General features: G+C 42.1%; 1 gene segment (V, D, J or C); it reads left to right on the forward strand.

The window, feature by feature from the left end:
* Positions 1-666: 666 nt before the first annotated feature.
* LOC124043453 lies at positions 667-14,594 on the forward strand. The segment is given in 4 exon segments: positions 667-715; positions 838-1,154; positions 10,369-10,420; positions 13,259-14,594. Coding segments are annotated over 4 exon segments (606 nt in total).
* The last annotated feature ends 12,112 nt before the right edge of the window (positions 14,595-26,706 follow it).

A 26,706-nucleotide genomic window follows, 5' to 3' on the forward strand; every position in this document is an offset into this window, starting at 1 on the left:
AAAATGTAACATAAATTCTCCAAAAATAAAAACACATTTCTACTTTTGTTTTTGAGAGATTTGTAAGTGTTAAGAAAATGAATTGTGATTTTGATAACAGAGGTCAAGATCGAGAATTGAATACTACTAACACTCAGTTTAGTCCCTTCACCAAAAGTCCACCACAGTGATAGAGTCTGATTGACTCGCAGTACAAAACCTCCAGAAAGACACAGAGGTGAACGTTAATAACACAACATGGAACTGATCAATGAATCTTACGTTGTCACTGATGCCCCCTACTGGTATACTCTGGAACTCCAGGAGATTGGACACATTCACGTTCCTCGTTCCGCAATAAACTTTCAACAGTATGGAACTGCTGTGCACTATGTTGATAATATCTAATCATATTGTAAAAAGTAATCATGAAAAGAGCTTGATACAGCAATGAAAGAATGTGTCAGTATAAATACGTTGGTGTAATAACTTTCAGACAACACATGGAGGAGGATTTCAGAACTTTTCTTAATGACAGTGCAGTGATTTGCCCAGGAGGAACATTTCCATAGAGAGACACTTTGCATTGGCATCACATGCTTCAGTGCTCTGGGAGTGTTTATAGCCCTGTGAGTTGAACACTTCATGTGTGAGCTGTATTTCATTTAAACACAACACACGGCAACCATGAATTTCATCCCCATCTTCATCTGGACTCTGGGCTGTTACGCACAAGGTGAGAGACAGTTTAACATTTTCAGTATGCAAGCATCATGTTGTAAATGTGGAATTACGGTTGTAATCTTCCAAATATTTTACCTTCCTATATGTGATATTTTCCATTTTATCTCTCTGCAGGGTCTTGGGGCCAGTATGTATTGACTCAGTCTGCAGCTCAATCAGTCCAGCCTGGTCAAACTGTCTCTATTGACTGTAGCACCAGTAGTAAAGTTACTCAGTACTCTGGCTCACAGTATTACCTGGCCTGGTACCATCAGATGTCTGGAGAAGCTCCTCAACTCCTGATCTGTTACACATCAGACAGGTTCACAGGAGTTTCCACCAGGTTCAGTGGAAGTGGGAGAGGAAATGGTATTGACTTCACTCTGACCATCAGTGATGTCCAGGCTGAGGATACAGGAGTTTACTACTGTCAGAGTCACCACAGTGGTCCTGTGTTCACACAGTGATTTAGAGCAGCACAAAAACCTCCCTCAGTCAGAGTCCACTGCTGCACTTTCCTTCAGGGTTTAACGTTATTTCCCCACGTGCACAGAATACAAAACACGTGTTAAATAGTAGAGTGATTTCTTACCTTGAGAGCACTTTCCAAACAATGATGCTAATACTACTACTAATAATATATATATAATAATAATAAAAATATAATAAACTAAAAAAATGCACAATGTCGAAGATGTGTGTTAAAGAAACACGATAAAGCAAGTATATATATATCTTTGTGCTTTATACAAATGTGCAGTTTTTGTCAATAGCTTCCCAAATGAAGATAACAGAAGATAGCAGTCATGGTAGATTTATGCTAGAATCTGTTGCAGGGAAGAATTGTAGTTTTTCTAGCCTTATTTTTCCACTAAATGGAAGCATTAAACTAAGGCCATTACATTCAAAGAGAGCCAACAACACAGAGATGGATTAATTGCATTACACATCCATTTATCTGTCAATAGTTCAAATCATTAAAACTTTTTACACAAGATAAAATCACATAACAAATATGAATTATTAAATGTGGGAAAAATATATAAAAACGACTTTATATGTTTAGTCTTTAGCTTCAAACTATCTTCTCAGTGTCATGTGTCTATTGATGAGAATCAGGTTGAGTGTAGCCTTAATTACAAAATTGGGAGTATGGAACTGTTAACCTCAAACACAAATCTCTCTCTCCCTCTCTCTCTCTCACTCACTCACACTCACAAGGCTCAGACTCAAGCTCACACTCACAAACACACAGCTTTGTCAGGAGGAAGCTGACCAGAGGCAGTTAACCCACATCAGTTTCCTTATTATCACTCTGTTACAAGAGTTCAAGAGAAGATAACAAACTTGTGAGGATTTGAAGAACGATAAACAAATAATTAAATGTCTAAAGTCTGTCTTCCAGACAACTCTTAGATCTCGTATTCTTTCAGGACCATTGTGAACATGACCTCCTCCAGCAACTCTAGCTTGGACTCCACCTCCCGGGATTCGGGCCGCCTGATATCGAGCATCATCCTGGGGCTGTGCTGTGCGCTGGGCCTCCCTGGTAACATAGCTGTCCTGGTGGTCATCCTGCGCCGCTCGTCCCGACGCCTCAACTTCACCCTGTGCCTCATGCTGAACCTGGCTTCCTCCGACATCCTGTGCCTGGCCATGGTTCCCGTTTGGATCTACAATATCCTGTACGACTGGACTCTGGGCCATGCTGCATGCAAGTTAGCAACCTTCCTGCTCTACCTCAGCCTGTGTTCTAACGTGCTAACAGTTACTCTACTCGGTGTCCATCGCTACCTCCAGGTGCTCTACCCGCAGATATGGAACAGGCTGGGGCGCAAGGGGGAGGCGGTGCTGTTCCTGGCACTTTGGGGGCTCGCCTGTGCTCTGACATCCCCCACTGTTGCCACTCGCGATGTGGTTGATGGCGGGCTCCATTGCCAGCAACACACGGGCTCCGATGCTGAAAGAGTTGCTGTCCTCGTCTTGCAGACCCTTTTAGGGTTTGTGGTCCCGTTCGCTGTGCTGGTGACCTCCTACTGCCGCCTCCACCGGCGGGTGAACCAGACAGCGCTGTTCAGCAGTGCCAAGATGACGTGGCTGGTCACCAGTGTGGTGGTCGCCTTCTTCATCCTCTGGATCCCTGTGCATATTGTCAATGTGGTAGATATCGCCTGCATTGTGCTGCGGGCTTCTCTGCCGGAGTCGTCAATTGCGCTGCCGCGCCAAAGAAGCGCAGCAGAGCTTGTCGCCCGGTGCTTTTTGTTTTTTAACTGCTGCCTGGATCCCTTCTTGTACGCCTTCGCCTCGCGGATGATCCGTGAGCAGCCCAAGTCGTCGTCGAGTGGCGAAAACAGGATACAGGTCACAAATGTCTGATGTTTAAAGCTGTGCTCTGCTGGTGCGACTAAAGCCATATGCCTGGCATGCCGACCCCTAATTCTAACCCTCAGCCTACACATAGTCAAACCCCCCACCCTAACCTTAACAAATCAGGGTACTCTCAAATTTTTTTTTTAAATTAGGTGTTTTTAGAGCAGCCAAATAAGAGTCCCATTGCCCCTGCTGTTTTGTCCACAAAAAAAAACACATTTTGGTTTGCTGACTGTATAGGCTGTACTTTCTAGGTATCCATAGGTTAGCCTAGATTTGTTATTTTGGTGATCTTTCGCCCTTCAAGCTTGACCTCTATTGGTCACAGCCTTAATTGTATTGCTTCTGTCAGCTTTCCCATGAATATATACATATATTTGGTTACCATGAGTAAGTTTCTCTTATAGTACATGTACTTCTGCTTTGGTTCAGAGGAGCTTCAACTTACCAGTGTTTTGGAATATTTGTCTACTTGTGAAGTTGCCTCAATGTATGTCAAAATCAGGTATTTGAGCAGTGAGCACAATGGAAAACCACACTAGATCTTTGCAACAACATTTCTGCCTAAATAGATCAATTAAAGCATGCATTTCAAACCTTTACCCCACTCTGATGACCAATATGGGTTTAATCATTTTAGTTTCAGTCTATCCCGCAACAAGAAGTGAGCCTACTTGCCAACACCGCCAAACAAAATTCATTCTGAACCAAATGAAGATAGAACTTGCCATGTCAGATATAATAACACATTTGGTAAACAGACAAACAACTTTATCTGCACCCAAAGGAACATGCCTTTAGGTTCAAAATGAGGGGAAAAAAAGCTTGAGATTGACATACTGTAGTTGAAAACATATTTTGAAACTATAAACAGATTTTGGAGGTTATGATCAGGTGGTAAAAATCATGAGCTGACGCACACCCAGCATTTACTGTGGAGGTGCTGACTAACTGTATAAATAGAAAGAGAGAAAGTAGAACACTCTACATAGATATGCATCACACACCCTGCATATGCTCCCAACAATTTAATGGGTATATAGAGTGTAACTTACTCTTTATACGGTTCTGGGGAACTTGCAGATTTTCAGATGTAGGTGGTATATTTTCAAAACTCTTAATACAAAACTTGACAGTCTTAATACTTGTCATGCCCTCTATCTTATGTTCAGAACTTTTGATTGTGAATTCATTGGTGTTTCACAGGTCTTTCACTGTTGAGTCATTCAAGCAAAATCAAATCTAACTTGCTTTTCTTTTTGAAGTGGTGAATAGAAAGAATAGTAGATAGTAAATATAATATTCAAATTAGAGTAGAGGGGTAATATCATTTTCCACACAGTATTTGACCATAACTTGACATGTACAATGTTTTACATCATTTGAATCCAACGGCAGGTTGTGAGCATGTTCAGAAATGCAGAGCCTTCAGAAAGTATTCACACCCCTTGACTTGTGGTTCACAATAGCGGTCTTTTTACAGAGTCATGTTGTACGCCATTTCTGCCCCATGCAACAATGTTCAAAATCAGCTTCTCTACTGATACAGTATCGCCTGTCTCTCTGCTTGAAATTCATCAGCTTGCAGTGTATCAATGAAATTCAGATAACGACAGGAATATTTTGTTCTATACAACCCAGGTGTTTCAACAGTACATTGTACACTATAATTAAGCAATAAGGCACGAGGGTGTGTGGTATATGGCCAATATTCCACGGCTAAGGGCTGTTCTTGCATACAACGTAACTCGGAGTGCCTGGATACAGCCCTTAGCCATGGTATATTGGCCATATACCACAACCCCACGAGGTTGCTATTATAAACTGGTTACCAACGTAATTAGAGCAAATTTAAATGGTTGATGGAGAATGATAATGTGGTTTTAACAGCCACATCTATTGTTTGGTTTGTCCTTCCATCATAAATTGATGTCATATTGTTACACTTATGAGGTAAAAATTCAGAAATGTACAGTGGTTAACAGTAATATGTTAACCAGGCACTACATTATCTTGGTTCGGTAGTTATCACCTTTGAGCAGTTTGATTAATTAAGTGATAGTCAATTGCATTGTTAGCAAAATACAAGGAAATCATATCAGAAGTAAGTGAATATTTCATTTTGAACAGCAGACACTTCGATTACATATGCAACCAAATTGAGAGTGATTTGTGACTTTGCTTGTTGTACTCAGTCAGTTGGAAATGTGCTTAGAGTTTTGAAACTGTACCAAATACTTGATTTAAAAACACCATAAAGTTAAACACCCACTTTATCACCCAAACTGCCATAACACACTGTGGTCAGTGGAGGGCGCCAGAGTTTCAGTGGGAGTGTATCTGGTTCTCATTACACTCTGACAGTCAGTGGAGTCCAGGCTGAAGATGCCGGAAATTACTACTGTCAGCAGAGGTACAACGGGTTTTACTGTGTAAGAGCGTCGTACAAAATCCTCCCTCAGCTATAGAGGAACTGCTCTGACTCAACAGCTGCAGAGCTACGGAGTCTCCTGTATTCTAAAGTATCCTAAACATCATTTAATCAAAAATATGACACTACAATACAATAATGGAGTTGGTTAGACTTGTCTATGGACAATGTTACTGTACATATCTCTCAATGTATTCTGAAAAAAATGGACATTTGTGTAAAGACACTGGGACCACTAAGGAAACAGAGCAGTAAGAAATGCTTGATTTTGCAGGAAATGTTGAACAACATTCAGAAAAGGTTTTGATTTTTTAAAATAGTTTTATTGAACTTCATATTATGAAAAGCACCCATTTCAGTACACACATATATGATTGTTTACCCTGTCCAAACCCAACTATTCATCACCTACTCAACTTCTATACCCCTCCGACCCTGAAAAGAGTGAATACAGTCATATTGATTCCATTCAAGAAGTACTATTTTGATATCACGATTATACTGTACATATCTGTCACAAATACATTTAGTTTACATATAGAAATTCCTAAAAAGATCTTAGATTGAAGTCCCCTATTTGAACATTATGCAAAGTCCAGTGTAGTAGCTGCTTCCCCAGTCCATGTTCAGTTCTCTAAGTCAAAAACACAGCTCATGAAGACAAGTGATTTTATAGATAATGGATTCAGTATTAGTAATATCATGAAGACCAGTGATTTTATAGATAATGGATTCAGTACTAGTAATATCATGAAGACCAGTGATTTTATAGATATTGCATTCAGTATTAGTAATATCATGAAGACCAGTGATTTTATAGATATTGCATTCAGTATTAGTAATATCATGAAGACCAGTGATTTTATAGATATTGCATTCAGTATTAGTAATATCATGAAGACCAGTGATTTTATAGATAATGGATTCAATATTAGTAATATCATGAAGACCAGTGGGTTTATAGATAATGGATTCAATATTAGTAATATCATGAAGACCAGTGATTTTATAGATATTGCATTCAGTATTAGTAATATCATGAAGACCAGTGATTTTATAGATAATGGATTCAATATTAGTAATATCATGAAGACCAGTGGGTTTATAGATAATGGATTCAATATTAGTAATATCATGAAGACCAGTGATTTTATAGATAATGGATTCAATATTAGTAATATCATGAAGACCATTAAGTTTATAGCACATGTCTTCAGTATTAATATCGCTGTAGGTCACAGGAGGCTACTGAGGGGAGGATGGCTCATAATAATGGCTGAAATGGAGTGAATGGAAGGGTATCAAACATATAGAAACCATATGTTTGATGAGTTCAGTACAATTCCATTCATTCCGTTCCAGTCGTCACTATGAGCCAGTCCTCCTCAATTAAGGTGCCACAAATGTAAATCAAAACTAGATATAGAACTGTTGTCTGTGAACCTTCCAATTCATGATACACTATGACCACAGGAGTATTATATCAGATATTGCCCCACTATAGTATGATACAGCACCACTGTGGTCTCTATCTTGTACAGTAAATATACAATGAAAAGCCTATAGACAGGCAGTGCAACTAGTGCTCCCATTATAAACACAAACCTCCTCACACACAGTCAAGTTAACACTATGGGCCATTAGTAGTCAGTATTACATGATATCTATAGATCTGAAGCCAACCTGCAAGAAGCCCCTTCCACCAAATACAACTAACATTTAGCTTCACTATAAATGTTCTCTCATTCAAATGATGAACCTGAGAATGTAGAGTCAGAGATGATGTTAAGTCCATAGAGAATGACATCATCTCTTGGTGGTTCCTCTGTGGAGGAGGGCCCGCTCTGGTGATACTGGGAAACACTAGCAATAACACGTCATTAACATGTCTCTCTTCAGTCTGTGCTGCTGCCGCTGCTCTCCTCCAGCTGCTACTGGAACAGCAATACATACAGTTGAAGTTTACATAAACCTAGCCAAATACATTTAAACTCAGTTTTTCACAATTCCTGACATTTAATCCTTGTAAAAATGCCCTATCTTAGGTCAGTTAGGATCACCACTTTATTTTAAGAGTGTGAAATGTCAAAATAATAGTAGAGAATCATTTATTTCAGCTTTTATTACTTTCATCACATTCCCAGTGGGTCAGAAGTTTACATACACTCAATTAGTATTTGGTAGCATTGCCTTTAAATTGTTTAATTTGGGTCAAACGTCTTGGGTAGCAGGGAGAGTACAATAGACGGCACTGTGATTTATGACCCCATGTCATGGGTCCCGTGTCATGCGTCCCGTGTGTTTATGGGCATCCTGTCAGGACATCCTGTCAGGAAGTTATTATGTGTTCTAGGGTGTGCCCATATAACAGCAACATCTTAAGACATCAGTCAGGAAGTTAAATCTTGGTCGCAAGTGGGACATCCAAATGGACAATGACCCCAAGCATACTTCCAAATTTGTGTCAAAATGGCTTCAGGCCAACTAGGTCAAGGTATTGCAGTGGCCATCACAAAGCACTGACCTCAATCCCATAGAAAATGTATGGGCAGAACGGAAAAAGTGTATGCGAGCAAGGAGGACTAGAAACCTGACTTAATTACACCAGCTCTGTCAGGAGGAATGGACCAAAATTCACCCAACTTATTGTGGGAAGCTTTTGGTAGGCTACCAGAGAGAATACAGTAGACGGCACACGTCAAATGTGTGATTTATGACCCTATGTCATGGGTCACGTGTGTATGCCCATATCTGGGCATCCTGTCAGGACATCCTGTCGTCCGTTCTCATGCCTTAGAGTGAGTGTTAATTTATGCATGTATTGCATCTGTTACTTTGACATTGTCATGATGATTGATGTGTAGGGACCTTGTTGAACTGGGGGATGAGTGGGGGATGTGACAACTACTGTTGCAAAAAGGTGTTTTAAGAAATACATTCGGTTGACAGATTTGTAATATTTTTATTTTTTATTATATAACATGCATGTGGTCATGTTAAGACAACTTCAAAGTAACAGATGAAATACATGCATAAATTAACACTCACTCTAAGGTGTGAGAACCGGACAACAGGATGTCCTGACAGGATGCCCATATTTGGGCACTCCCTAGAGCACGTGATAACTTCCCACCTGCATGTCCTGACAGGATACCCATATATGGGCATACACACGTGACCCATGACATAGGGTCATAAATCATAAGTTTGACGTGTGCCGTCTACTGTATTCTCTCTGGTACCCTACCACAAGCTTTCCACAATAACTTGGGTCAATTTTGGCCCATTCCTCCTGACACCTGTGGTTACTGCGTATACAGTAGTAAACTCCTGTATACTCAGCCTGGACCTCTCTGATGGTCAGAGTGAAGTCAACACCATTTCCTCTCCCACTTCCACTGAACCTGGTGGAAACTCCTGTAATAGATCAGGAGTTTAGGAGCTTCTCCAGACGTCTGATGGTACCAGGCCAGGTAATACTGTGAGCCAGAGTACTGAGTAACTTTACTACTGGTGCTACAGTCATTTGAGACAATTTGACTGGACTGATTGAGCTGCAGACTGAGTCAGTTCATACTGGCCCCAAGACCCTGCAGAGAGAAAGAAGGAAAAGATCACATATAGGAAGGTAAAATATTTGGAAGATTATATTCGTAATTCCACTTTTACAGTGGGGAGAAAAAGTATTTTGTCAGCCACCAATTGGGCAAATACTTATTTTCCACCATAATTTGCAAATAAATTCATAAAAATCCTACAATGTGATTTTCTGGATTTTTTTTCTCATTTTGTCTATCATAGTTGAAGTGTACCTATGATGAAATTTACAGGCCTCTCTCATCTTTTTAAGTGGGAGAACTTGCACAATTGGTGGCTGACTAAATACGTTTTTGCCCCACTGTACAACGCGATGCTTGCATTCTGAAAATGTTCAAAATGACTCTCACCTTGTGCGTGACAGACAAGAGTCCAGATGAAGATGGTGATGAAAGTCATGGTTGCCTTGGGTTCTGTTTAAATGAAATACAGCTCTCACATGAAGTGTTCAACCCACAGGGCTATAAACACTCCCAGAGCACTGAAGCATGTGATGCCAATGCAAAGTGTCTCTCTATAGAAATGTTCCTCCTGGTCAAATCACTAAACTGTCATTAAGAAAAGTTCTGAAATCCACCTCCATGTGTTGTCTGAAAGTTATTACAAAAACGTATTTATACTGACACATTCTTTCATTGCTGTATCAAGCTCTTTTCATGATTACTTGTTAAAATATGATTAGATATTATCAACATAGTGCACAGCAGTTTTCATACTGTTGAATGTTTAATGGTGAACAGGGAACGTGAATGTGTCCAATCTCCTGGAGTTCCAGAGTATACCAGTAGGGGGCATCAGTGACAAAATAAGATTCATTGATCGGTTCCATGTTGTGTTAATAACATTCCCCTATGTGTGTGTCTGGAGATTTTTGTACTGCGAGTCAATCAGACTGTCACTGTGGTGGACTTTCAGTGGAGGGACCAAACTGAGTGTAAGTAGTATTCAATTCTCGATCTTGACCTCTGTTATCAAAATACCAATTCAATTTCTTAACACTATTACAACTACTTTAAATAGAAAATAGAAATGTGTATTTATTTTTAAAATAATTTGTGTTGCATTCATTAAACTTAGAAGTAAATTGAGTTAAATTAAAATGCCTATTCAAGATGGTATATCAAACAAGGTGCTTATAAAGTGTGTATTAATTTCGAACAATGGTGGTATTGTTGAAATTTGAGAGTGGTTTGGATAAATGTAGGTTTACAAAGCGCGAGAGCCGTGTCTTTATAGTTTCAAAGGTTTTTGTATGGCCGTTGCATGAGTTTGTATCACTGTGGTACACTTTTGTTGGAGGCACTAGACTGAATGTTGGAAGTAAGTTAATCTACATCTAATTTCTTATTTTCTTAAATCTTAGAAATATAGCAAATAGTCATACTATCTATCTATTTTTGCACTTTTATTTTATATTTGCTTTCTTTTGCAAAGTGCTGCTATCTTACTAATTCTTCTGTTCATAATAATATACTTTTGGTTACACCAGGGCTCACCAACCCTGTTCCTGTAGAGCTTACCTCCTGTACCTCCTCCAGCTCTACAGGAACAGGGTTAGAGTGAAAACCTACAGGACAGTAACTCTACAGGAACAGGGTTAGAGTGAAAACCTACAGGACAGTAACTCTACAGGAACAGGGTTGGAGTGAGAACCTACAGGACAGTAGCTCTACAAGAACAGGGTTGGAGTGAAAACCTACAGGAGGGAAGCTCTACAGGAACAGGGTTGGAGTGAAAACCTACAGGAGGGAAGCTCTACAGGAATAGGGTTGGAGTGAAAACCAACAGGACAGTAACTCAACAAGAACAGGGTTGGAGTGAAAACCTACAGGACAGTAACTCAACAAGAACAGGGTTGGAGTGAAAACCTACAGGACAGTAACTCAACAAGAACAGGGTTGGAGTGAAAACCTACAGGACAGTAACTCAACAAGAACAGGGTTGGAGTGAAAACCTACAGGACAGTAACTCAACAAGAACAGGGTTGGAGTGAAAACCTACAGGACAGTAACTCAACAAGAACAGGGTTGGAGTGAAAACCTACAGGACAGTAACTCAATAAGAACAGGGTTGGAGTGTAAACCTACAGGACAGTAGCTCTACAGGAACAGGATTGGAGTGGAAACCTACAGGACAGTAGCTCTACAGGAACAGGGTTGGAGTGAAAACCAACAGGACAGTAACTCTACAGGAACAGGGTTGGAGTGAAACTACAGGACAGTAGTTCAACAGGAACAGGGTTGGAGTGAAAACGTACAGGACAGTAGTTCAACAAGAACAGGGTTGGAGTGAAAACCAACAGGACAGTAACTCTACAGGAACAGGGTTGGAGTGAAAACCAACAGGACAGTAACTCTACAGGAACAGGGTTGGAGTGAAAACGTACAGGACAGTAGTTCAACAGGAACAGGGTTGGAGTGAAAACCAACAGGACAGTAACTCTACAGGAACAGGGTTGGAGTGAAAACCAACAGGACAGTAGTTCAACAGGAACAGGGTTGGAGTGAAAACCAACAGGACAGTAACTCTACAGGAACAGGGTTGGAGTGAAAACCAACAGGACAGTAACTCTACAGGAACAGGGTTGGAGTGAAAACCAACAGGACAGTAACTCTACAGGAACAGGGTTGGAGTGAAAACCAACAGGACAGTAACTCTACAGGAACAGGGTTGGAGTGAAAACGTACAGGACAGTAGTTCAACAGGAAAAGGGTTGGAGTGAAAACCAACAGGACAGTAACTCTACAGGAACAGGGTTGGAGTGAAAACGTACAGGACAGTAGTTCAACAGGAACAGGGTTGGAGTGAAAACATACAGGACAGTAACTCTACAGGAACAGGGTTGGAGTGAAAACCTACAGGACAGTAACTCTACAGGAACAGGGTTGGAGAAAAAACCAACAGGACAGTAGTTCAACAGGAACAGGGTTGGAGTGAAAACCAACAGGACAGTAACTCTACAGGAACAGGGTTGGAGTGAAAACCTACAGGACAGTAACTCTACAGGAATAGGGTTGGAGTGAAAACCAACAGGACAGTAGCTCTACAGGAACAGGGTTGGAGTGAAAACCAACAGGACAGTAACTCTACAGGAACAGGGTTGGAGTGAAAACCAACAGGACAGTAGCTCTACAGGAACAGGGTTGGAGTGAAAACCAACAGGACAGTAGTTCAACAGGAACATGGTTGGAGTGAAAACCTACAGGAGGGAAGCTCTACAGGGACAGGGTTGGAGTGAAAACCAACAGGACAGTAACTCTACAGGAACAGGGTTGGAGTGAAAACGTACAGGACAGTAGTTCAACAGGAACAGGGTTGGAGTGAAAACCAACAGGACAGTAGTTCAACAGGAACAGGGTTGGAGTGAAAACTAACAGGACAGTAACTCTACAGGAACAGCGTTGGAGTGAAAACCAACAGGACAGTAGCTCTACAGGAACAGGGTTGGAGTGAAAACCAACAGGACAGTAACTCTACAGGAACAGGGTTGGAGTGAAAACCAACAGGACAGTAATTCTACAGGAACAGGGTTGGAGTGAAAACCTACAGGACAGTAGTTCAACAGGAACAGGGTTGGAGAGCCATGCTCTTCCACTATACTTGCTTGTTTTGTCACATAAACTGAAGTTAGGTGAACTATTAGAATTTTAGCAACCAGGAAATGGAGGAGTGATTTCTGCATAATCTTTATAGGTAATATTATTTTTGAAATGGTTACAGTCAACTGGAATTGACTTCCTCAGCATTATTTTAAACAGATCATCATTTAGGAATAGGTCATATATTCTGTGGAATTTTCTTTCAAATAACAATAATAATGAATAATGAAATGCAGTTTGATTCCTAGGATTTTATCCCATTACAAAAAGGGAGAAGAGTGCTGAAATATTTTCATTTTAAATAGTCAAAGTTTTGAAGATAGTTGAATGGTTTTTCAGTAATCTCATACAGTTATAAGATGCTTCAATAGCCACACAAAGATAAGTGAAAGAGTGACAGAAAGACTGAGAAGCTGTGTGTTTGAGGGACAGAAACCTATTGAAAACAAAACATCTTAGTTAAAAAGCTAAGATGTAAAACTGCTGCATCATTATTGTCATATCAGTCTGGTGATTGACTGACAGCTCCCCTCTCTCTAACTCCCCACCTGTCTGCTAGGTGACGTTCGTCCCACCATGACAGTCCTGCCCCCCTCCAGTGTGGAGCTGCAGCAGGGGAAGGCCACTCTCATGTGCCTGGCAAACAAGGTCTTCCCCTCAGACTGGAAGATGAGCTGGAAGGTGGATGGGAGCAGTAGCAGGGGAGGACGGTGGACTCTGACCTGGTGGACCTTCATGGTGTTTTAGGTCAGGTCGTGACAAGGGGGGTTTCTAGATAGAAATATACTATTTGGTGTATGTGTATGGTTCCCAATTGGAGGCAACTGATAATCGTTGCCTCTAATTGGGGATCATACTTAGTGTGTTCCTTTTCCCACCTGCGATGTGGGATAGATATTGTTTTGTAGTAGTGCCTATGTGCTCTACGTACTTCACATCATTATATCTTTGTGTCACGATCGTCGTATTGAGTAGACCAAATCGCAGTGTGGTGTGAATGCATGATTTTAATGAAAGACGAAAAAAACACGAAGTATACTAACAAACAAACTAACTAACAAGACGAACGTGACTGCTATCAAAACACTGTGCTAACGTGCAACATAACATAGACAATAACCCACGAACCACAATACAAAACAGGCTACCTAAATATGGTTCCCAATCAGAGACAACGACAAACACCTGATTGAGAACCATATCAGGCCAAAACAAATAGAAATAGACAAACTAGACATACAACATAGAATGCCCACTCATATCACACCCTGACCAAACAAAACATAGAATCAAACAATGCAAATCATGGTCAGAGTGTGACAGTACCCCTCCTAAGATGCGGACTCCGCAAAACCTAAACCTACAGGGGAGGGTCTGGGTGGGCATCTGGCCGCGGTGGCGGCTTTGGCGCGGGACATGGACCACACTCCACCATAGTCATTGCCCTCTTCAAGGGCCTCTTTAGAGTGACGACCCTCGCCTCCGACCTTGGGCCTGAGACCCTAATTAAAGGCCCCACTGGACTGAGGAGCGCCTCTGGACTGAGGGGCAGCTCCGAACTGAGGGGCAGCTCCTGTCTGGCTGACGGCTCTGGTGGCTCGTGGCTGACTTACGGCTCTGGCGGCTCCTGGCTGGCTGACGGCTCTGGCGGATCCTGGCTGGCCGGCGGCTCCTGGCTGGCTGGCGGATCTGGCTGGCCGGCGGCTCTGGCAGCTCCTGGCTGACCGACGGCTCTGGCAGCTCCTGGCTGACCGGCAGTTCCTGGCTGACCGGTGACTCTGGCGGCTCAGGACAGACGGGGGACTCTGGCGGCTCAGGACAGACGGGGGACTCTGGCGGCTCAGGACAGACGGGGGACTCTGGCGGCTCAGGACTGACGGGGGACTCTGGCGGCTCAGGACTGACGGGGGACTCTGGCAGCTCAGGACAGACGGGGAACTCTGGCAGCTCAGGACAGACGGGGGACTCTGGCAGCTCAGGACAGACGGGGGACTCTGGCAGCTCAGGACAGACGGGGGACTCTGGCGGCTCAGGACAGACGGGGGAGTCTGGCGGCTCAGGACAGACGGGGGACTCTGGCGGCTCAGGACAGACGGGAGACTATGGCGGCTCAGGACAGATGGGAGACTATGGCGACTCATGACAGACGGGAGACTATGGCGGCTCAGGACAGACGGGAGACTATGGCGGCGCTGGACAGGCGGGAGCACTTGTAGGGATGAGACGGAGGGACAGCCTGGTGCGTGTGGCTGCCACCGGAGGGCTGGTGCGTGGAGGTGACACTGGATTGACCGGACCGTGCAGGTGCACTGGAGCTCTTGAGCACCGTGCCTGCCCAACCTTACCTGGTTGAATGCTCCCGGTAGCCAGGCCAGTGCGGCGAGGTGGAATAGCCCGCACTGGAATGTATCGAACTGTGCTATGCACACGCACCAGGGACACAGTGCACTCCACCTCATAACACGGTGCCTGCCCAGTCCCTCTCTCTCTCCGGTAAGCACAGGAAGTTGGCGCAGGTCTCCTACCTGGCTTCGCCACACTCCCTGTGTGCCCCCCCAATATTTTTGGGGGGGCTTCCTTTCGGGCTTCCAGCCACACTGCCGTGCTGCCTTCTCATAATGGCGCCTCTCTGCTTTCGCTGCCTCCAGCTCTGCTTTGGGGCGGCGATATTCCCCTGGCTGTGGCCAGGGTCCTTCGCCGTCCAGAATCTCCTCCCAAGTCCATGAGTCCTGTGTTCTTTGCCGCTGCTGACCGTTACCACGCTGCTTGGTCCATTGTTGGTGGGTTATTCTGTCACGATCGCCGTATTGAGCAGACCAAAGCGCAGCGTGGTGTGAATGCATGATTTTAATGAAAGACATTTACATTTTACCTTTAAGTCATTTAGCAGATGCTCTTATCCAGAGCGACTTACAAATTGGTGCATTCACCTTATGACATCCAGTGGAACAGTCACTTTACAATAGTGCATCTAAATCTTAAAGGGGGGGGGTGAGAGGGATTACTTATCCTATCCTAGGTATTCCTTAAAGAGGTGGGGTTTCAGGTGTCTCCGGAAGGTGGTGATTGACTCCGCTGTCCTGGCGTCGTGAGGGAGTTTGTTCCACCATTGGGGGGCCAGAGCAGCGAACAGTTTTGACTGGGCTGAGCGGGAGCTGTACTTCCTCAGTGGTAGGGAGGCGAGCAGGCCAGAGGTGGATGAACGCAGTGCCCTTGTTTGGGTGTAGGGCCTGATCAGAGCCTGGAGGTACATGAAAAAAACACGAAGTATACTAACAAACAAACGTGCAACATAACATAGACAATAACCCACGAACCACAATACAAAACAGGCTACCTAATTATGGTTCCCAATCAGAGACAACGACAAACACCTGCCACTGATTGAGAACCATATCAGGCCAAAACACATAGAAATAGACAAACTAGACATACAACATATAATGCCCACTCATATCAGACCCTGACCAAACAAAACATAGAAACAAACAAAGCAAATCATGGTCAGAGTGTGACACTTTGTTTTGATAAATTTCACTATTAATAAAATGTGGAACTCTTCTCACGCTGCACCTTGGTCCAATTATTTATATGATGGTAGTGACAATTAGCTATAAACTCACTGCTCTTCATGATATTACTAATACTGAAGCCATGTGCTATAAACTCACTGGTCTTCATGATATTACTCATACTGAATCCATTATCTATAAAATCACTGGTCTTCATGATATTTCTAATACTGAAGCCATGTGCTATAACCTCACTGGCCTTCATGATATTACTCATACTGAATCCATTATCTATAAAATCACTAGTCTTCATGATATTACTCATACTGAATCCATTATCTATAAAATCACTGGTCTTCATGATATTTCTAATACTGAAGCCATGTGCTATAACCTCACTGGCCTTCATGATATTTCTAATACTGAAGCCATTGGTTATAAAGCCACTAGTCTTCATGGTATTTCTAATACTGAAGCCATGTGCTATAACCTCACTGGTCTTCATGATATTTCTAATACTGAAGCCATTGGTTATAAAGCCACTAGTCTTCATGGTATTTCTAATACTGAAGCCATGTGCTATAACCTCACTGGTCTTCATGATATTTCTAATACTGAAGCCATTGGTTATAAAGCCACTAGTCTTCATGGTATTTCTAATACTGAAGCCATGTGCTATAACCTCACTAGTCTTCATGATATTTCTAATACTGAAGCCATTGGTTATAAAGCCACTAGTCTTCATGGTATTTCTAATACTGAAGCCATTGGTTATAAAGCCACTAGTCTTCATGATATTTCTAATACTGAAGCCATTGGTTATAAAGCCACTAGTCTTCATGGTATTTCTAATACTGAAGCCATTGGTTATAAAGCCACTAGTCTTCATGATATTTCTAATACTGAAGCCATTGGTTATAAAGCCACTAGTCTTCATGGTATTTCTAATACTGAAGCCATTGGTTATAAAGCCACTAGTCTTCATGGTATTTCTAATACTGAAGCCATTGGTTATAAAGCCACTAGTCTTCATGGTATTTCTAATACTGAAGCCATTGGTTATAAAGCCACTAGTCTTCATGGTATTTCTAATACTGAAGCCATTGGTTATAAAGCCACTAGTCTTCATGGTATTTCTAATACTGAAGCCATTGGTTATAAAGCCACTAGTCTTCATGATATTTCTAATACTGAAGCCATTGGTTATAAAGCCACTAGTCTTCATGGTATTTCTAATACTGAAGCCATTGGTTATAAAGCCACTAGTCTTCATGGTATTTCTAATACTGAAGCCATTGGTTATAAAGCCACTAGTCTTCATGGTATTTCTAATACTGAAGCCATGTGCTATAACCTCACTAGTCTTCATGGTATTTCTAATACTGAAGCCATGTGCTATAACCTCACTGGTCTTCATGATATTTCTAATACTGAAGCCATTGGTTATAAAGCCACTAGTCTTCATGGTATTTCTAATACTGAAGCCATGTGCTATAACCTCACTGGTCTTCATGATATTTCTAATACTGAAGCCATTGGTTATAAAGCCACTAGTCTTCATGATATTTCTAATACTGAAGCCATTGGTTATAAAGCCACTAGTCTTCATGGTATTTCTAATACTGAAGCCATTGGTTATAAAGCCACTAGTCTTCATGGTATTTCTAATACTGAAGCCATTGGTTATAAAGCCACTAGTCTTCATGGTATTTCTAATACTGAAGCCATTGGTTATAAAGCCACTAGTCTTCATGGTATTTCTAATACTGAATCCATTGGTTATAAAGCCACTAGTCTTCATGGTATTTCTAATACTGAAGCCATTGGTTATAAAGCCACTAGTCTTCATGGTATTTCTAATACTGAAGCCATTGGTTATAAAGCCACTAGTCTTCATGGTATTTCTAATACTGAAGCCATTGGTTATAAAGCCACTAGTCTTCATGGTATTTCTAATACTGAAGCCATTGGTTATAAAGCCACTAGTCTTCATGGTATTTCTAATACTGAAGCCATTGGTTATAAAGCCACTAGTCTTCATGGTATTTCTAATACTGAAGCCATTGGTTATAAAGCCACTAGTCTTCATGGTATTTCTAATACTGAAGCCATTGGTTATAAAGCCACTAGTCTTCATGGTATTTCTAATACTGAAGCCATGTGCTATAACCTCACTAGTCTTCATGATATTTCCAATACTAAAGCCATGTGCTAAAAACTCACTGAAACTCTCTGGGGACAGCTGAACATCTGGCTATGGTGCTGCTCTATTCTGGGAGTGTGGCAGTTCCCTGCCCATGCAAATCTGAGTTTCAACCCCACCACAGCTCACAATCTCTCAGCCTCAATCTTCTGGGACTGGGGCTGCTGTGTGTTTGACCAGAGAACTGAACTGGCTGGGGAACAGATAATTACACTTGACTTGCATAATGTTCAAATAGGGGACTTCACTCAGGTCTTTATGGTTTTCTATATGTAAAATAAATGTATTTGTGACAGAAACAGTTGAAGTCTGAAGTTTACATACACTTAGGTTTGAATTATTAAAATTTGTTTTTCAACCACCCAACAAATTTCTTGTTGACAAACAAGTTTTGGCATGTCGGTTAAGACATCCTTTTTGCATGACACAAGACATTTGTTCAACAATTGTTTACAGACAGATTCTTCCCCTTACGTATAACTCACTGTATCACAATTCCAGTGGGTCAGAAGTTTACATACACTAAGTTGACTGTACCTTTAAACAGCTTGGAAAATTCCAGATAATGATGTCATGGCGTTAGAAGCTTCTGATAGGCTAATTGACATCATTTGAGTCAATTGGAGGTGTACCTGTGGATGTATTTCTAGGCCGATCTTCAAACTCAGTGCTTCTTTGCTTGACAACATGGGAAAATCAAAAGAAATCAGCCAAGACCTCAGAAAAAAATGGTAGACCTCCACAAGTTTGGTTCATCCTTGGGAGCAATTTCCAAATGCCTGAAGGTACCACGTTCATCTGTACAAACAATAGTACGCAAGTATAAACACCATGGGAACACGCAGCTGTCAGACCACTCAGGAAGGAGATGCGTTCTGTCTCCTAGAGATGAACGTACTTTGGTGCGAAACGTGCAAATCAAATCCAGAACAACAGCAAAGAACCTTGTGAAGATGCTGGAGGAAACACGTACAAAAGTATCTATATCCACAGTAAAACGAGTCCTATATCGACATAACCTGAAAGGAGGTTAGTTAACACAGTGTCCAAAGAAGGGCCATATGTACACAGAATTGTGTCGTCTGCGTAGAGGTGGATCAGGGAATCACCCGCAGCAAGAGCGACATCGTTGATATATACAGAGAAAAGAGTCGGCCGGAGAATTGAACCCTGTGGTACCCCCATAGAGACTGCCAGAGGTCCGGACAACAGGCCCTCCGATTTGACACACCGAAGTCTGTCTGCGAAGCAGTTGTAGACATGTTACATCAAATTTTGTTGGAAGGTAAAACCAAACTGTATATGAATGTGGCTGTAAATACTACATTAATTTGCTCTCATTACGTTGTTTACCAGTTTATAATAGTAACCTCGGGGGGTTGTGGTATATGGCCAATATACCACGGCCAAGGGCTGTATCCAGGCACTCCGAGTTGTGTTGTGCTAACGAACAGCCCTGAGCCGTGGTATATTGGCCATATACCACAACAATTTTGCACAATGTTGCATGGGGCAAAAAAGGCATACAACATGACTCTGTAAAAGCCCCACTATTGTGAACCACCAATCTAATTTTGGGTTGGGGAAGTCCTGTGATTCGGGGGTGGACTGGGAACCGTTTGTCTTCTTCGGTCTCATCACTTGTTTTTCTGTCCATTGGAACCTGTTTTGTACCTTATTAAAAAGATACAATCATTTGATCACCAACATATAATAAATGGTATACAACAACGTGCTACAGTTTTACAGTTTTAAAACCAAAAATAGAAACAGCTCACACCCCTGAGTCAATACTTTGTAGAACCACCTTTGGCAGTGATTACAGCTGTGAGTCTTTCTGGGTAAATCTCTAAGAGCTTTCCACACTTGGATTGTGCAACATTTCCCATTACTCTTTTGAAAATTCTTCGAGCTCTGTCAAATTTGTTGTTGATCATTGATAGATAAAAATGTTTAGGTTTTGCCATAGATTTTTTAAAGTCAAAACTGTAACTCGGCCACTCCGGAACATTTACTGCGTTCTTGGTAAGCAAGTCCAGTGTAGATTTGCCTCATTTTAGGTTATAGTCCTGCTGAAAGGTGAATTTGTTACCCAATGTCTGGTGGAAAGCAGACTGAACCAGGTTTTCCTATAGGATTTTGCCTGTGCTTGGCTCCATTCCCTTTTTTTTTATCCTGAAAAACTCCCTAGTCCATAACTATTACAAGCATACCCATAACATAAGCAGTTATGTTTGAAAATGTGGAGAGTGGTACTCAGTAATGTGTTGTATTAGATTTCCTTCGTATTCAGGACAAAGAATTAATTGCCACATTTCTTGCGGTATTATTTTTGTGCCTTGTGGCAAACAGGATGCATGTTTTGAAATATTTGCATTCTGTACAGACTTCCTTCTTTTCACTCTGTCAATTAGATTAGTATTGTGGAGTAACTACAATGTTGTTGATACATCCTCCGATTTCTCCAATCACAGCCATTAAAACTCTGTAACTGTTTTAAAGTCAACATTGGCCTCATGGTGAAATTCCTTCCTCTCCGGCAACTGAGTTAGGAAGGACGCTTGTATCTTTGTAGCGACTGGGTGTATTGATCCACCATCCAATGTGTAATGAATAACTTTAATAACTACATGTTTTATCCTGAACTTATTTATGCTTGCCATAACATAAGGGTTGAATACTTATTGAATCAAGACAATTCAGCTTTCACTTTTTATTAATTTGTAAAAATGTCTTTGAACATTATTTGACTTTGACATTACAGGAGTTTGTGTGTAGGCCAGTGACACAAAATCTTAATTGAATCTATTTTAAATTCAGGCTGGAAAAAAACTGTGTAAAAAGTTAACGGGTGTGAATACTTTCCGAAGTCGCTGTATTTCTGAACATGTGTAACAGTATTGCATTTACATTTACATTTAAGTCATTTAGCAGACGCTCTTATCCAGAGCGACTTACAAATTGGTGCATTCACCTTATGACATCCAGTGGAACAGTCACTTTACAATAGTGCATCTAAATCTTAAAGGGGGGGGGTGAGAGGGATTACTTATCCTATCCTAGGTATTCCTTAAAGAGGTGGGGTTTCAGGTGTCTCCAGAAGGTGGTGATTGACTCCGCTGTCCTGGCGTCGTGAGGGAGTTTGTTCCACCATTGGGGGGCCAGAGCAGCGAACAGTTTTGACTGGGCTGAGCGGGAGCTGTACTTCCTCAGTGGTAGGGAGGCGAGCAGGCCAGAGGTGGATGAACGCAGTGCCCTTGTTTGGGTGTAGGGCCTGATCAGAGCCTGGAGGTACTGAGGTGCCGTTCCCCTCACAGCTCCGTAGGCTTCCGTCCCTCTCCTTGCCCCAACATGGGCTCGAACCAGGGACCCTCTGCACACAGACAACAGTCACCCACAAAGCATCGTTGCCCATCGCGCCACAAAAGCATTGCAGAGCAAGGGGAACAACAACTTCAAGGCCTCAGAGCAAGTGAAGTCACTGATTGAAACGCTATTAGCACGCACAACTGCTAACTAGCTAGCCATTTCACATCGGTTACACATGCTCACAACCTGCCATTGGATACAAATGATTTAAAACATGGTGCATGTTAGGTGATGGTCAAATACTGTGTGGACAATTATATTTACCCTCTACTATAATTTGAAAATTATATTTACCTCCTACTATAATTTGAAAATTATATTTACCCTCTACTATAATTTAAAAATGATATTTACCCACTACTATAATTTGAAAATGATATTAACCCTCTACTATAATTTGAAAATGATATTTACCCTCTACTATAATCTATCATTTGAAAATGATATTACCCCTCTACTATAATTTGAAAATGATATTAACCCCCTACTATAATTTGAAAATGATATTTACCCTCTACTATAATTTGAAAATTATATTAACCCTCTACTATAATTTGAAAATGATATTAACCCTCTACTATAATTTGAATATTATATTTACCCTCTACTATAATTTGAATATTATATTTACCCTCTACTATAATTTGAATATTATATTTACTATCTACTATTCTTTCTATTCAGCACTTCAAAAAGAAAAGCAAGTTAGATTTGATTTTGCTTGAATGACTCAACAGTGAAAGTTCTGTGAAACCCCAATGAATTCACAATCAAAAGTTCTGAACATAAGATAGAGGGCATTACATGTGTTATGAATTTAGAGTTTTGTACTTATAAATATACCACTTACATCTGAAAATCTCCAAGTTCCCCAGAACCGTATAAAAAGGAAGTTACACTCTATATACCCATTAAATTGTTGGGAGCATATGCAGGATGTGTGACGCATATCTATGTAGAGTGTTCTACTTTCTCTCTTTCTATTTATACAGTTAGTCAGCACCTCTACAGTAAATGCTGGGTGTGCGTCAGCTCATAATTTTTACCACCTGATCATAACCCCCCAAAAAACTGTTTATAGTTTCATAAAATGTTTTAAACTACAGTATGTCAATCTCAAGCTTTATTTGTAATTTTGAACCTAAAGGCATGTTCCTTTGGGTGCAGATAAAGTAAAGGTAAAAAATAAAATTTCTACCTTCATTTGGTTCAGAATTTAAAAAATTGGCGGTGTTGGCAAGTAGGCTCACTTCTTGTTGCGGGTTAGACTGAAACTAAAATGATTAAACCCATATTTAACATCAGAGTGGGGTAAAGGTTTGAAATGCATGCTTTAATTGATCTATTTAGGCAGAAATGTTGTTGCATGGATCTAGTGTGTTTTTCCATTGTTCTCTCTTCTAAAATACCTGATTTTGACATACATTGAGGCAACTTCACAAATATGACGAAATATTCTAAAACACTATGGTAAGTTGAAGCTCTTCTGAACCAAAGCAGAAGTACATGTACTATAAGAGAAACTTACTCATGGTAACCAAATATATGTATTTATTCATGGGAAAGCTGACAGAAGCAATACAATTTAGGCTTTGACCAATGGAGGTCAAGCTTGAAGGGCGATAGATCCCCGAAATAACAAATCTAGGCTAACCTATGGATACCTAGAAAGTACAGCCTATACAGTCAGCAAACCAAAATGTAGGTTTTGTTGATACAAAATAGCTGGGGCAATGGAACTCTTATTTGGCTGCTCTAAAATCAAAGTCAAGAACCCCTAAAAAAAGCCATTTATTTTTGAGAGTACCCTGACTTGTTAAGGTTAGGGTGGGGGGTTTGATTATGGGTAGGCTGAGGGTTAGAATTAGGGGTTGGCATTCCAGTCACATGCCTTTAGTCACACCAGCAGAGCACAGCTTCATACATCAGATATTTGTGACCTGCATCCTGCTTTCGCTCCTCGGCGACGACTTGGGCTGCTCACGGATCCTCCGCGAGGCGAAGGCGTACAGGAAGGGGTCCAGGCAGCTGTTAAAAAACGTAAAACTCCGGACGACACGCGCTGCTGCGCTTCTGTGTCTCAGCAGCGCTGCCGATGCCTCTGGCCAGGAAGTCTGCAGCACAATGCCGGCGATGTCCACCATATTGACAATGTGCACAGGGATCCAGAGGATGAAGAAGGCGACCACCACACTGGTCACCAGCCGGGTCATCTTTGCACTGCTGAACAGCGCCGTCTGGTTCACCCGCCGGTGGAGGCGGCAGTAGGACGTAACCAGCACAGAAAACGGAATCACAAACCCTAAAAGGGTCTCCAAGATGAGGACAGCAACTCTTTCAGCATCGGAGCCCGTGTGTCGCTTGCACTTGAGCTCGCCGTCACGCACATCGCGAGTGGCAACTGCGGGGGCAGTCAGAGCACAGGCGAGCCCCCACAGGGCCAGGAGCAGCACTACCTCCCCCTTGCGCCCAGCCTGTTCCACATCTGCGGGTAGAGGACCTGGAGGTAGCGCTGGACACCGAGTAGAGTAACCGTTAGCACGTTAGCATACAGGCTGAGGTAGAGCAGGAAGGTGGCTAACTTGCATGCAGCACGGCCCAAAGTCCAGCGTTGCTGGAGAGTATAGATCCACACGGGCACCGTGGCAAGGCACAGGATGTCGGAGGAAGCCAGGTTCAGCATGAGGCACAGGGTGAAGTTGGGGCGTAGGGACGTGCGGTGCAGGATGACCACCAGGACAGCTATGTTACCAGGGAGGCCCAGCGCACAGCACAGCCCCAGGACAGTGCTCGAAATCAGGCGGCCCGAATCCCGGGAGGTGGAGTCCAAGCTAGAGTTGCTGGAGGAGTCCATGTTCACCGTGGTCCGTGAAAGAATATGAGCTATCTGGAAGATAGTAGACTTTAGACATCTAATTCTTTAGTTTCTCGTTCTTCAAATCCTCACAAGTTTGTTATCTTCTCTTGAAGTCTTGCCATAGAGTGATAATACGGAAACTGATGTGGGTTAACTGCTTCTGGTCAGCTTCCTCCTGACAAAGCTCTGTGTGTGTGTGTGTGTGTGTGTGTGTGTGTGTGTGTGTGTGTGTGTGTGTGTGTGTGTGTGTGTGTGTGTGTGTGTGTGTGTGTGTGTGTGTGTGTGTGTGTGTGTGTGTGTGTGTGTGTGTGTGTGTGTGTGTGTGTGTGTGTGTGTGTGTGTGTGTGTGTGTGTGTGTGTGTGTGTGTGTGTGCGTGCGTGAGAGAGAGAGAGATATTTGTGTTTGAGGTTAACATTTAGAAACTTCCAATTTTGTCATTAAGGCTACACTCAACCTGATTCTCATCAATAGACACATGACACTGAGAAGATAGTTTAAGCGTTAGGCAAAACATATAAAGTAGACTGTAGGTGTGTCTAGGGGGAAGCCACAAGGTTTTTATATATTTTTTTATGTGGTTCTATCTTGTGCAAAAAGTTTTAATGATTTCAACTTTTGACAGACACAGTGGGGCAAAAAAGTATTTAGTCAGCCACCAATTGTGCAAGTTCTCCCACTTAAAAAGATGAGAGAGGCCTATAATTTTCATCATAGGTACACTTCAACTATGACAGACAAAATGAGAAAACAAATCCAGAAAATCACATTGTAGGATTTTTTATGAATTTATTTGCAAATGATGGTGGAAAATAAGTATTTGGTCAATAACAAAAGTTTATCTCAATACTTTGTTATATACCCTTTGTTGGCAATGACAGAGGTCAAATGTTATCTGTAAGTCTTCACAAGGTTATCACACACTGTTGCTGGTATTTTGGCCCATTCCTCCATGCAGATCTCCTCTAGAGCAGTGATGTTTTGGGGCTGTTGCTGGGCAACACGGACTTTCAACTCCCTCCAAAGATTTTCTATGGGGTTGAGATCTAGAGACTGGCTAGGCTACTCCAGGACCTTGAAATGCTTCTAACGAAGCCACTCCTTCATTGCCCGGGCGGTGTGTTTGGGATCATTGTCATGCTGAAAACCCAGCCACGTTTCATCTTCAATGCCCTTGCTGATGGAAGGTGGTTTTCACTCAAAATCTCACGATACATGGCCCCATTCATTCTTTCCTTTACATGGATCAGTCGTCCTGGTCCCTTTGCAGAAAAACAGTTGTTTTTCTGTTTCCACCTCCATGCTTCACAGTAGGTATGGTGTTCTTTGGATGCAACTCAGCATTCTTTGTCCTCCGAACACGACCAGTTGAGTTTTTACCAAAAAGTTATATTTTGGTTTCATCTGACCATATGACATTCTCCCAATCTCCTTCTGGATCAGCAGCGTAGCCTAGTGGTTAGAGCGTTGGACTAGTAACAGGAAGGTTGCGAGTTCAAACCCCCGAGCTGACAAGGTACAAATCTGTCGTTCTGCCCCTGAACAGGCAGTTAACCCACTGTTCCTAGGCCGTCATTGAAAATAAGAATGTGTTCTTAACTGACTTGCCTGGTTAAATAAAAGTAAAATATAAAATAAATCATCCAAATGCTCTCTAGCAAACTTCAGATGGGCCTGGACATGTACTGGCTTAAGCAGGGGGACATGTCTGGCACTGCAGGATTTGAATCCCTGGCGGTGTAGTGTGTTACTGATGGTAGGCTTTGTTACTTTGGTCCCAGCTCTCTGCAGGTCATTCACTAGGTCCCCCGTGTGGTTCTGGGAATTTTGCTCACCGTTCTTGTGATCATTTTGACCCCATGGGGTGAGATCTTGCGTGGAGCCCCAGATCGAGGGAGATTATCAGTGGTCTTGTATGGCTTACATTTCCTAATAATTGCTCAAACAGTTGATTTCTTCAAACCAAGTTGCTTACCTACTGCAGATTCAGTATTCCCAGCCTGGTGCAGGTCTACAATTTTGTTTCTGGTGTCCTTTGACAGCTCTTTGGTCTTGGCCATAGTAGAGT

The sequence above is a fragment of the Oncorhynchus gorbuscha genome, linkage group LG09, assembly GCF_021184085.1.
Source record: "Oncorhynchus gorbuscha isolate QuinsamMale2020 ecotype Even-year linkage group LG09, OgorEven_v1.0, whole genome shotgun sequence".
Classification (NCBI taxonomy): domain Eukaryota; kingdom Metazoa; phylum Chordata; class Actinopteri; order Salmoniformes; family Salmonidae; genus Oncorhynchus; species Oncorhynchus gorbuscha.